General features: G+C 48.0%; 1 protein-coding gene across 1 annotated transcript in view; it reads left to right on the top strand.

Moving 5' to 3' along the window:
* The first annotated feature begins 6,043 nt into the window (after positions 1 to 6,043).
* The window catches only part of ADCY2 (adenylate cyclase 2), a 385,343-nt gene continuing 377,575 nt past the window's right edge, over positions 6,044 to 13,811 (top strand). Inside the window, exon 1 of the mRNA XM_055308552.1 lies at positions 6,044 to 6,271. Within this exon, the coding sequence (XP_055164527.1) occupies positions 6,044 to 6,271 (228 nt within the window). The remainder of the gene's footprint in view (positions 6,272 to 13,811) is intronic.

The raw sequence follows: 13,811 nt of genomic DNA, 5'->3' as shown, positions 1-13,811 counted from the left end.
GTAACTAGGAACTATAATATTGGATGCCATCTTCTCCTGAGAAAACCAACCCCAAACGGTGCTTTCTCCAGACACTCGCTTCTCTTGGACATATTTATTCACCAGTTATTTCTTCAGTATCTTATCTATACGTACTCTTACCCTTTGCTTTCCTGGGTGAGTGGAATTGCTAGCAACAGGTGCTCAATATTGCATTAAAATCTTAAACATTGTGAGGTTTAAAAATTTTTTTCATAGTGCCAATAGCAAACATTTATATACATATAACCTTTTCAGGAGGGCAACATTTCGATCAAATGAAGTTCCAATTAGAATAATTTACTAGCATTATTTGTCAATTGTACTTTTTCTAAAAGAATGAATTTACCTTATGCCCTCATCCATTCAATCATTCATTTATCTAGCATATATTTATTAAGTACTTACTACGTGGTTTGCAAATTTCAGGTAGGAGAGGTATATATAACAGTGAACAAAGGAAACAAAGACCCCTGCCCTTAATGGATTTACCTTTTCGCAAGGGAAGACAGATCATATCAATACAAAAAGATTTGTGTGTGTCCACTGAATTGCCATAGAACAGCACAGAAACACTCTCATTCTGCCTTTAAACCTATGGAAATAGTACTCGTTATCAAATGCTTACATACAACTTAACAAACTTCTTTTGGGTATAGGTCACTTGTTTGTATTGAATATAAGTGATCCCCTTTCCCCCTAATCTAAAAACGGTTGATTAAAATCCATCCCATAACCCAGCCCAGGGTAGTATAAACATATTAGAGAGATCCTTAGGATAACCGGCACGCTCTTGTTTCTTTACAGATACGTAGACTGAAACTCAGAGATGCTTATGACTTCTTTGAACGTATGCAGTTGATGTCAGAGATGAGGCAAAAATCTAGCACCTTAAGAAAGTTATTATAAGGGTATTGACAATTATTGTAACAGGGTAGGGATAATGCAAGCAATGAGTTTGATTTATTTTCAAAATTAAGTATAAAATCAAGAATCAAACAGTGGGAGTGGCTTAAAATCTTAAGCTAAGTTATCTAAATTGAGTGAATTCAGAATTGGGCGAAAATGAACGGTGGTATAGCATTTTCATAGAGACCGTTTCTTGTGCCTCCAAGTAGATATTTATCGATGTTAGAGGGTGATTAAATTATTCTTTCACTGATTACTTTAAGGGACACCTAAGAGGATATAAAAATAAAAGTCAAGGTATCTAAGTGATCCACATATGCTTGCTAACTAAGCCCCCTCTTCTTGTACCTCCCTAGGCAACAAATCCTGAGCACACATCTCTGTGCAGTGAATCATTGCTTTTTAGATCACATTCTCTGAGCAAGAGCAGAGAAATCGATATCTCTTACAAGACTGTAGACGTGCTGGAAACTGATTAGTCATTAACCTGTTTTCACCCCCGCTGTGCTCATGAAGGGAGTCCCTGTGTCTCAGTGGATTTTGAAGAGAAAGTCCTAGTAACAAACTTTGGAATGGCAGCAGGAATTTGTGAAGGGTCTGTCCCAAAGCACCTATACCATCTTCTCATATATTCAGGACCATAAATCCCAATCAATCACCTGAAATCAGATTTTAAAGACGATTTTATGAAATATTTATCACAATTTTGTCGTTTGAGAAATAATGCATCGAATAAGCCAAGGAAACAGGATCTTTCAAAGACATGTAGAAATCATGGCTCACTAGATGGGAAATGAAAATGAATATATTAATGTCACATTCAGCAACTTTCCTGATGCTCTAAAAACTGAACCACAGAAAAGTTCCTTAGTGAGCTGGAGGAGTTAATGAGACTTCCAGAAGCCATAAGCTGGCTTTGGTTGTGCGGTTTCTGCATACACAGACTCTGGTTCAATAAAAATGTAAGTATTATCTGGGTACACAAAACATATTTCACGGTGATAATGAATCTGTTGACATACTGTTCATACTTTATTATATAAATTTTGGTGATGTATTTGCCAGAGAGGAACGAATACACAGGGAAATACTCTGTACTCAGCTCTACAATATGCTCGGGGTTGGCACATGCGTTTCTGTCCTTGGCACAGTTTGCTTGCCTGCCTTTATTGAATCAATCAGAGCCCTGTGACATTGGGAGGAGGACGACAGTGTCCTTATTGACTGAGCTAATCTAACTGGATTTGGAATAGGGACTAGAAGACGGGTTATTTTTAAAGCAAAAGCCATTGATTCAATAAGCCTGTCATGCAGCCTGATGATTTGCTACATTTCTAATGAGTCAGGTGTGTCAGTGTGTATGTGAAAGACGATCAGCCGAGGTGGGGATGGGTGGCCCGCAGTCCCCAGGCGGCGGAGCCCGCACACACCGGCTCTGCACGCAGGCAGGGTTGGGCACTGCTCAGTGCCGCCAGCCGGCAGAGCACTCCCCGCCTCTCGGATTTGCAGGAGCCCCGGGCAAAATGGAAAGGCGTGACCCCACCTTCAAAAATCATCAAGAATTTCAAGATGGTGACAGCGGAACCTTAAACCAAGTGTGGGGGCCCCCCTGCGACTGCAGGAGTCACACGCCCCGACGCCTGCCCTGCCTGCTGGGCTCCGAGGATGGAGCGCTGCCCTCTAGCGTTCCCCAACAAGCGAATTCTCCTTCCTAAAGGTTTCCTTTTTCTCACTTCCTCCGGCCCAGTTGGAGCTGCCACGGTTAGTTTCCTTGGGCATTTTGTCACAAATAAATTGACATAGATTAAAATTCTGGGAGGACCCGTTCCCCCCCACCCCCCATAACCCTACCCCTGGCTACTAGCAGCCCTGCTGTCCAAAGATGGGAAACAACCCGGCCGCCGCCCCCGAGGTCCCTTTAGGGCCAGAGTCTATACTGCGCGCTTCTGGCCTTGTGCTAAAGGTTGTGCTTTGTGCTAAAGGTTTCCATCCCATGTCATCCCTGGATTATTATTACTTTGTTTTCTTCTTTTCCTTCGAAATACGAACTGTTGCCAACTTTTAAAAAGATGTACTTGGTGCAGTAGATTCTAAAACACCTAGAGAAGAGCTATACTAATTCTACTGGTTCACATTTTATTTTGTCTTCAACATAAAGAAATGACTGAGGTCCCTGTAAAAATAAGCACTGAAACTAAAACAAAACAAAGCAAACCTCAGGGAAGCCAGACATAGCCTTGATTTTCATATTCATTTCCTTCCATGACCTTTGTTTATGGTGATAAAATTTAAACCCAATGGAGGAGTTGGGGATGAATGTTGATTTTTACTCATGTTTTGTATTTTGTAGCCCTACTGTTCAAAGTACATTGGAAATTCCTAGAATGGTCCCAGGAAGGCCCCCTCTTTTTTTTTTTTTAAATTTAATTCTCTTGACATCTGGCACATGGTAGGCACAACAATAAATATTTCTTGAATAAACTAATGAAAAAATATACGATGAAAAAAATGTCAGAAGGGTCAAAGTGCAAAATTCCCTCCATTGCAGTCTGATTACATTTTACCATTGGATTTATCAAAATCCCCTCAAAGTCTTATACCAACCCCCTTTACCATATGGAGAATATATACGGAATAGACACACTGGTAGTTAAAAATACCCAACTCCCACACTAGAAAGAAAAAGAAAATAATTAAACATTTACTTTTCTCTCTCAGTCTCTCAGTTCTTTTTGCCCATAAATCCAAATGACAGATTATTTACTTTTTCTTCTTTTTTTGCGTGGGTGAAGGAAGATGTTTATCAATACAAGGGGTGAAGAAGCAGCAAGAATTGGAGAGGAGATGAATAATTGGTATGTTGCTGCAACAGCAAAAGACTGGAAATGCACAACAGTGCCCAACTCAGAAAGACCTTGGGCACAGGGGGAGGAAAAGAGGATCCCACAACAGAAACTGTCTAACCTGCCCCCCTGTCCTTAGGAGAGATCAGGGTCTGGCCATTTCTAAGTCCACTTCATCAATGCAGTCATTGCAGCTTGCCCTCAGGACCACCACAAACCTAAAATTCCCTGTCCGAAAGAAAGAAGCAGCACACTGAGTGGGTTCGGACTTGCCCCAAAGGCTGACATTGGCATTGCCCGGGTGGCAGTCTACACTCGGGGCGGTTTTAGAGGGGAAGGTAGACACGGCAAGGTGCAGGCTGCAGACAACTAACCCGACATACAATAGAGTTTCGTTCTCCCCCCCCCCTGGGACCCGAACGTATCAGCCTTGTGAGGACCAGGTGACACTCCAGGGGGACCTTCTCCATCTACGGTCCCTTCCGCGTGTCCTGCTCTCCAGATCTCAGGCAGGAGGGAAGGTCTGGGAGCAGCTGAAGGCCGGTGGGGCAGCACCCCGGGCCCAGGAGCTTCGGGACCGGTGCCGCAGCCCAGGCTCTCTTCTCCGCCCCGCCCAGGGCCGGGAGCCTTTCGCTGGCCAACCCCCGGGGCCCAGCGGACTTCAGCCGCCGCTGCAAACAGCCCCCTTCCCTGGAAGGCCCCGGTCCCCTCTTGCCAGCGAGTCTCTGGTCCCAGCTCGCACGCCCCTGCTGGCGAAGGGGACAGGACAGCCTTGTGAGGACCAGGAGACAGTTCGGGAAGGTTTCCGAGGTTGGGCGGTGCCAGGTGTGTGGTCCGCGGGAACCGGCCACGAGTGCAGAGGAACCCGCCCCGGGCTGTTTGCGGGAGGTCGCCGCGCCTCGGTTTCCCTAGGCTGTGGGGGGTGGGGGTGGGAGGTGGGATTTGAGGGTCTTGGCGCAGGACAACGCTGGAGGAGGAGGAAACCTCCAGAAGGGTGGACTCCTTTGGGGAGCGCCGAAGAGCTCCTCTATGGCTCAGAGCGAGGGCCCGAGGTCGCGAGTCCCGGGCGCGTGGGGAGGGGACGCTGTCCCCGCCGCGTCCGCCCCCGCGTGGCTCCAGCGCGGTCTCCGGCGCCTCCCCCAGGAGGGGGCGATCCCCCCGCCGACCCCGCCCGCGCCGGCGCGCAGCCACCCGGGCGCGCCCTCGCTGCCATCCGCCGGGCGGAGGGGCTCGGCCCGGACCCCGCGGGCCGCAGGGCGCCCCCTGGTCCTCGGATGGGGAGCACCTGGCCCCATCGGGCACCCCCAAGTGTGACAGGCCGACCTACCCAGGGACGTGGCGGGGTGCAGCACCCCATCACACCCGCCTCGCTCCTCCATTTGCGCATTTGGGGCAGTTCTCCACTGTGGGGACGCCTGGCGCCCCGGCACCTCTTCGCCCCCCGCCCCGCCCCGGGAAGTCCCCTGTCCTCAGTGGGAGCGGGGGGACCGTGGGCACCCCAGCCTCGCCGCGCCGAGCGCAGGAGGGGGACACCCCGACCCGCCGAGGGGGAGGCGAGGAGAGCCCCCTCCCCGGCGCTCCCAGAGCGGGAACCGGAGGAAGTTCCTGCTGTCCCCCGGGTAGGGGGCCCTCCAGGATGGGGGGTGGCCCTCCAGGATGGGGGGTGGCCCTCCAGGATGGGGGTCTCCCCCCGCCGCGCGCCGAGCTGCCGAGCTAGTGCACCAGAGGGCCCCTCCCGCCGCGCTCGGAGCCGGCGGGGAGCGGGTTAGCGCCCCCGCACCCCGGAGCGAGGTGGGACGAGTGCGGGGGAGGGGGCTGGCGGCGGGCACCCCGGCCGGGCCCCGCCGCCGCGGAGTGTGGGAGGGGCGGAGGAGGGCTCGTCCCCGCCGGGGCGCGGCCGGCGCGCCCCTCCCTCGCGGCCCCCCGCCCCCCGGCCGCCGCCGCCCCCTGCGCGTGGCCCGGCCGTCGGGGGGCGGCGGCGGTGGGCGGAGGCCCGGCGGCGCGCGGCGCGGGGGGGGGAGGCGGGCCGAGGGCCCCGGTCGCACCCGCCCCCTCCCGCGCGGCGGCGGCGGCGGCGGCGGCGGCAGCGGCGGCGCCGGGAGCTGCCCCTGAGGCCGCCGCCCAGCCCGGGGCGCCGAGCTCCGCCCGCGCCGGAGGCCCCTGCGCGCAGCTGGGAGCGCGGCAGCCGCGCGGGCCGAGGCGGCGCGGGGGTGGGACGCGGGCGGCGCAGCCCCGGCCGGGCGCGCTCGGAGGGCGCCCCGCGAGCCGGCCCGATGTGGCGGGAGGCGATGCGGCGCCGCCGCTACCTGCGGGACCGCGGCGAGGCGGCGGCGGCGGCGGCGGCGGCGGGCGGCGGCGGCGGCGGGCTGCAGCGGTCCCGGGACTGGCTGTACGAGTCCTACTACTGCATGAGCCAGCAGCACCCGCTCATCGTCTTCCTGCTGCTCATCGTCATGGGCGCCTGCCTCGCCCTGCTCGCCGTCTTCTTCGCGCTCCGGCTGGTGAGTGGCCTCCCCGCGGGACCGGCCCGCAGCTCGCGGCCCCTCCGGCTCGCCCGGGCTGCGGGCGACAGAAAAGTTTCCCTGGAAGGTTCTGCCCGAGATAAAGTTGCCGGGGTGCTCCCGGGGTGGCCGGACAGGACGCGTGCTCGCCCGGGCTCCGCGCCCCCGGCGGCAGCGCCCGCCCCCCCCCCCGGCCCCCGCCGCTCCCCGCCGCCCCCCGCCGCCCGCGGCCTCTGCCCCAGCGCGACCCCCGCCCGGGCGGCCTCCGGGGCCACTGCTCGCCCCGAGCCGAGCCGAGCCGGCGCTGGAGTCGGCCTGCCCGGGAGGGTGGGTAGTGGCGGGGCAAGTGGGAGAGGGAGAGAGATGGTCGCGTGTCCTTCGCCTTGCGATCTAGACAGAGACGTGGGGTGTCGACCTGTTGTGGGTCTTTGCGGTTTCTAGAGAGGGGCTTAATCGCGTTTACTGTTTTGTGCAGGTTATTAAAGTGGCTCCCATCACGGGGAGCATAATGCAACTCAACAGCTGATGCCAGTTTTGCCAATTTTTATTTTTCGAGCAGGAGTCCTTGGCTCGCTCCCTGAGCAGGGAGAGAAAATCTGTAGATGGCGGTAAACTTCCTGTTACCGATCATTCTGGTTGTGTGGTTCAAACTTTTGCACTGCCTATGATTATGTATGTGCAGACTGTGCCAGGCATCGATTATCCAGTGAGATATTTTTGGTCAGTGGTTGATCTGGGGATGTCGCTACTGAATGGTGTGTGTGTGTGTGTGTGTGTGTGTGTGTGTGTGTGTGTGTATACATACATATGTGTGTAGCTTAGAATATGACTATGCACCCGCATTCGTGTCCACTGAGCAGAGAAGTGGATGTTTGCTTATATTTCACCAGTGTGCAAAATAGCTGTCCTTCGTGTTTGGCAGTTTGTTTCTGATATCCTGAGCCAGATGGTGCGCAATTAATATGCATGGGAAAACTTGTTATCATCATAGAGTTCTTTAAAAAGTAAAGTTTTCTTTTTCTCCACACTACTCAAGAAGTGCTGTCTTCTGATGGAATTCGGTGAGAATAAAAAAAAAAAGAAAAGAAAAGAATGTAGGAGATGATGATGCCACGGTTCACAAACTGGTTCCTTTACCCTAAAATCTAAAGCAGAGAGCACCTCTTCTGGGTGTGAGCTCAGGGGAGTCCTCACACCCTTGTAATCAGCCTTGAATGCCCTCAGGAATGGCATCTTTATCTCTCTCCACCACTTTTCGGACTGGTGGCAGGGTCTCTGAGAGCAGCTCCTCCTCATTCCTGTACTTGCAGAGAAGAAAACATGTCAGTTTTCCTCTGGAAACCTGTTCTTGCTAGGACATCGCTGCTTGTGATTCTGTTGAATGTGTAATTCAAACCCTCTGGCTTGTTCTCTTCCAAATGGAAAAGGAGGAGCAGGTGATGGCCTATTTATAGCACCATTAATATATTTAAAGACAAGGGTGAAGTTCATGTCGCCCCTACACACACCACCTTTTCTGTGATACAGATCTCTTAACTTCTTAAACCTTAGGGAAGTCAATGTTCTTGAATAGATCTGTCTCAGATTCTGTGTAGTCCAGCCGAAGGCACCCTTCTCTGGATTGTTTCAGGCTCTGGATTTGTCTTTACGCAGTTCCTTTACGTTCCCCTTCACATAGTGCAAGTGCTGAGTGGTATCCTTTAAAAAAATTTATCCAGGCATCTTTACTTTTCCCTGAGAAATCAACCATTTCCACACTTTCCTGGCATTCAGCTAAATTGTTTTAAGCACAGAGTAAGCACCTCCCATGGCATGGCTGTAGCCCAGGATGATGTCCAGAGGCAGCAGAGCGCACTGACTATGCTTTGCTGTGCCTGGTTCATGGACTGACTACCGTGTAAATCTTTTGAGGTGTTCAATGTTCCAGAATCAGGGAGTGTGACTGGGGCAGGTGGATAGGCTCCCTTCAGCTGGGGACTGGGGGGCTGCAGGACCATTGGGAAACATCTGGAAGCACTGGGCAACATCCTCAGATCCTGGGCATTATGAAGGACTGGGACGGTTCTGAGCTCTGGACAGCGCATTTCTATTTTGCTTTTAGTAATACCATATGCAGCAGTTCCACTTTCCAAAAAATACTCTCTCTTCATACAGTCAAAGATGGAGCATTGAAAAATGGGGATGGTGTTCACATCGAGTGGGGTGAGTTCATTTTTCAGACTGACCAGAGCTTGGCTTCCAGGAGGTCTACCTCTGGAAGATGGAAATAGTCACTTGGGGCCAGGCCAGGGTTCCACCTTCGAGCGCTTTACAAGAATAGCTGGGCTCTGATGTAATTCAGGAGCTCTGCAGATCTATTTTTGCTGCCTGAAATCTTGGACAGATTTCTTCTTTCCCATGAATATGCCTGATTTTGGTTTCTATTAGACTTCCATCAGTTCTCGTAGTAGAGAAAGTCTGGCAATCTTCTTAACGCACATCCATCCTCTCCTAGGACGCTTGGATCACAAAATGATCTTGGCATCATCCAAGTACGCAGTGATGTTTTGCTTTATGTAATTGCCTTCGTTTGAAGTGATTTGATAGAATTGTTAAAAATAAAACAGTTTTGTCTTGACTTGGTATTTCCCTAATTGACCTTACTCACACACTGATTTCACTTAATTTCTGCCTAGGATCAGTCCATGAATCTGCATCAGTTGATCTTGAAGTTAAAGTAGTTCTTGAGGTCTATTTATTATACTGTGAAAATAAATTCTGAATTGAAACTTCACCATCTCGCTTAATTATTTTCTACATAATAAGCTGTTAAGTAGGGTTGTTGTTTTTTTTTTAATTTTTTATTTTTATTTTTTTGTTATTTTTTTAAATAAAAGCTATTAAATAGCTTTAACCCCATATTTGTGAGGAATTATCTAGACGTGAAATAAATAGGACATGTGATAGGATATCTTGAATTTTAACATTTTAATAATATGAAAACTATTTTCGGTTGCTTTTCATGGACATTTTAATTATATATAAAATATATAGTATAGGGCATGATGGGCAAGATAGACTTGACACCTGGGATCAGAAAACTTGGAACTGATGAGGCAAGACTTTAAGTTCTAAGTCTTATGATGTCACTTCATTTTTCAGGACTGGTTCCCATTACTAAATGCACAGAAACCGTCTATCAGAATTAAATCCTCTAATTTATTATGTCCAAAATCAGCATGCTTTTCTCAAAATTGGCCTGCCATTGTTAGGAAAGTTGACATACATTTTTCAGTTTGTCAAAATACCAGCTGGCTGCAACCAGATTTGTTTTAGCTAAAAGTTATGATTAGAAATAGTTAATATTTCAACTGGAATGGAAAACTTTTATTCCCATAAATTTTAAATAGTCAGATATTGCAACAAAATTGACTTCTGTTTGTGTATGATATTGAAATCCATATAAGCGTACATACTTTTATTAAATATATAACGTGCAGGATTTTGACTGAGGATATGATCTATTTTCTTGCTTTTACATGATTTGGTGAGCTAGGTCTTTCCAAACAATCGCCATAAGTACTTGTCATTCCAAAACAGTTTTCCATCATTGGGCATTTTTTTATAGGGTAGGTATATCAATATTTCTTTTAGCTATACCTGGAGAAAGAATTTTAATTCTTCCAGAACAAGCTCCATCACTGTACAGGGAAATTGGCTTTATTATTCCAGACAACATTTCAGCGCCCCCAGTGGGTGGAAGGATGTCAATGAGGAGAAACTCAGTCCTTCACTCTTTTCTTGGTGGGTGGAAGGCTGGAGAAGGCGGCTAAATATGTCTGGCATCTCCTCTGAGGAGCAGGAAATTGTGTTCATACTTCCTCTAGTCTCATAATTCTGGGGGTGCATGGGAATAGTGCGTGTTCTTAGGAATTGGAGTAGAGGTAACTATAGATACACTTCCCTGTGAATTTCTATGCATGCAAGAAAATCTTACTTGGCAGGTGTTTGTAACTGCAACCAGTAATTCACAAGTCATTTTAGTGATAATTTAACTGTGGTATAAACAAAAGATAAGGAAAAAAACTGTAATTTTCTGCAGGAAAGGTGGTTGCGATTTCAAGGGCTAATAAGCTTTAGAAGCATCCTTGGTATATTAAAGTGCATAGTTGAATATTTGCAGAGTACCTAGTCTTCTCCCTTTAAAAAGGCAGAGGGGGTAATAGTCAAGAGCGTCTGCCTCCATTAACCCTTTGGCCTCGTCCCTTTCCATCTCTGTGGTCTTCGGCAAATTGTTTAACCTTTCTATGCCTCAGTTTCCTTGCTTGTAAAATAGAATGGTACCTGCCTTCTAAGGCAACGATGTTCCCAGTTAGTACATGTGAGGTAATTAGAGTAATCCCTGTCACAGAATATGCCCCCACGAGCTATTGTCACTAGCGGGTCTTCTGTGGTTGCATTTTTATTGTTGCTGTGAAGGAATATGTCACATACATAAGAACTGGAAGGGCATTCATTCCAGATGAGGACACTGAGATTCGAAGAGGTGAGCTCATTTCTTCAAGGTCACCTAGGTGCAGAGCTGGGGCCAGATGCGGGCCATTTGGCTTTTCCTGGGAAACTTTCCTGGAGATCCCTGCAGATCTAGAATTCCCAGCTCCGGTTCTGGCACAGTAGCCGTTTTCCTGTTGAAATTTCACACTGATGTCAACGTCCTCAACCTTTATTCTGTGTAATGGAGTTACACATCAGTTCTTTTCTCTTTTAATGTTAAAACAAATCTTGGTAGAGCTGCTTCCTGACGATGAGCTCAGGGGAGGCGGACGTCATTTATTTTCATTACGCTCAGTATTCCCGGTGTCTTCCCCATTAAGCAGAGGATCCATTTGTGGCTGTTGTCTCAGAAGTCACTGCCATAAACACTGTGGCATGTGAAATTATTCTGATTGAACTATATGTGAAATTTCCTGGTTCTTACTGATATTTTTAAATCATTCTATTTAAGAGGTAATACTACTGTTGGAGCTGATATATTACTGTGTTAAGGATGTTTTATGGGGGTATTAATCACGTTGATATGTTTGATCACTAATGGCGAGTGGTAAAGTCTGCCCTGGGTGTCTGAATAATCTGCTCGTCCGCTAGCTAGTCCTTTCCATGACTTGATATGGGCAGCAGCACCATTCATTGGACTTCACCCATTCTCCTTCGCTGCTATTTCCTGAGGGTCTCCTGGGGCCAGCTCTGGGATTGGCACCCCCCTGGGTGGTGCTCCACCCTGAAGCAGCTCATCTCTGATGCCCTGATGTCATCCTTAAACTCCTGTTTCCCCCCTAGGATAACCTATGAGCCTGGACCCTAGGGGCCGAGAGCACCTGCGTCTCCAGCTCCTGTTCCTGAGTGGCTGCCCTCCCCTGCAAGCCTCTTCCCCTCTGACCTGCTCATTCAGCTTCTGCTCCTTGAGCTGCAGCGGTCTGGCCTCTGCGGCACCCTCTGTCCATGTTGGTTTCTGCCTCTGAGGCCTGCACAGCTACTAAACCATTCGAAATCATTTCACCACAGCATCACTGTCATCTGACGTCCAGAATGGTTTTGTGAGCTTCTGTTGTCTCCTCACCTAATCATTAGTTCTTTCAGGGGAGAAACCCAGAGCTCCCCTTATTTAACATGGCCCTAAGCCGTACCCCGGGAGCCACATGAACGAATGTATGATTTATGGGTGTAGGTCCGGTGTCCTTCGCAGCTGGCACTTCCATCACATAGCCTACTGGTTAACGGCACAAAACTTTGCTGATAGGCCTGGACTGGGGTCTGTTTTAGCACTTAGTGTGTGTCCCTGACAAATGAATTTATCTGCCGTAGCCTCAGATGTGTCATCTGTGAAATAACACGAGCACAGCCAGGCTCCGGGAGCTCATTGGGCGTTAAAAGGTTAGATCATCTGAATGTGTAGCACAGTGCCGGGCACACATTGCACCCCGAAGAAGTGTAGGTCACTGTTTCTAGTGTATTTGTACCGCAGAGGGTTCTCCTTGCCAAGGTCTCCTGTAGATGTATTTTCTGGCTGAAAACTACATGAGTGCTAGGATTTTTTAATCTGGGCATGAAAGAGCCGGGGATGTGTTTCTATTCATGTGATAAACGTTGTGTATAAACTTTGGTTTATTAAACATCGGTGGAGAGGTATAGATTATTTAATTAAAAGTCACGTTTCGACATACTTTTTTATTTTCTAGCATGACAATTCATGCCAAATGACATATTGACTGACCCCCCCCCTTTTTCACAATTTTGTTAGCTTTGGGTAATGGTATATAAAATTACCAAGAGAAATTAGATACTTAGGTTGTGATTTCTTGGTTTCAAACCAGGAAAATGACACACTCCTGGAAATGCTGGCTTTTGACCACAGGTGCATTTGGGAGGAGAAAAAAGGATTGTTGGGGCAGTTCATGTATTTTGTCCATTTGACCAAATTGAGGCATGACTAATGTTGCGTCTATGCCCTGTTTGTATAAGGATATGATAAAAAAAAATCACAAGAAAGGGAAAAAGAAGTTCTGAAGAAAACTTAATGAGTCCAGCCATCACTGGGAATGTAAATAATTTTTTTTTTTGTTCCTTCTTTTTTTACCGGGGCTTCCACTTCTGACCCCAGATGCCATACTCAGGTGAGAGTGACTTAAAGCGGTAATGAGAACCATCACCTGAGAAACCACTGGGAGTAACTTTGCCAACTAGTTTTCTGACTTTGCCCAGGTTTCTAGAATGATGGTGCCAAGACAGAATAAGAATATAGACCTGGGTGAGGCTATTAGGGTTACCTAAGGCGAGTTGTATCTTAGAGTCGAATCAAATCGCTTTTAAAAAACTTGTTGCTAGAAATGGGGATTTCCAGTTATCAACACAATTAAAATATATTGGATGAATAATTTGTTGTATTTCAAACCTACAAGCAGGAAAGTACAGTAGCTTCTTTTTAGAGCACTGAAATTCCTGAGAAGGTTTCTCAAGATGGTTATTGCCTGAGAGAATCCTATGAATAGACCAGATCTCTATGGTCACCACTTACAGGAGGTTCCTGGTGGAGAAGATGGTGGATTCAAACTTTTGGAATGGGGCCTTGACTGCAAAGTCTTGAATTGGACCTTCTGCCCATGCCATTAATGTTCTTTACTGCCCCTCAGACTTGATGGTGTTGGGACTTTACAGCTACGACCAGCCAGGGAGCCTGCTTCTCCCTCTGCCTGTGTCTCTGCCTCTTTCTCTGTGTCTCCAGTGAATAAATATATAAAAAATCTTTAAAAAATTAAATAAAATAAACACTCATGAACCCAGTGCAAACTAGGGTATATCCTATAACATATTTTAGTCTATATGCTGCTCCCATCCCATTCCCCTGCCTGCCTTCTGAAGTAAGCTTCATATTACGCTTTTTGTCATTATTTTGTTGCTTTTCTTTGTGTTCATTTTATCATATACATATATATGTGTGTGTGTGTGTATATACATATATAATCGTATGTATATGGTATGAGGTAGTGATGAGGATCATTTACAT

The sequence above is a fragment of the Nyctereutes procyonoides genome, unplaced genomic scaffold (genome assembly GCF_905146905.1).
Source record: "Nyctereutes procyonoides isolate TBG_1078 unplaced genomic scaffold, NYPRO_anot_genome, whole genome shotgun sequence".
Classification (NCBI taxonomy): Eukaryota; Metazoa; Chordata; class Mammalia; order Carnivora; family Canidae; genus Nyctereutes; species Nyctereutes procyonoides.
The sequence above is the reverse complement of the archived record's forward strand: the minus strand, read 5'-3'. Positions and strand labels throughout refer to the sequence as shown.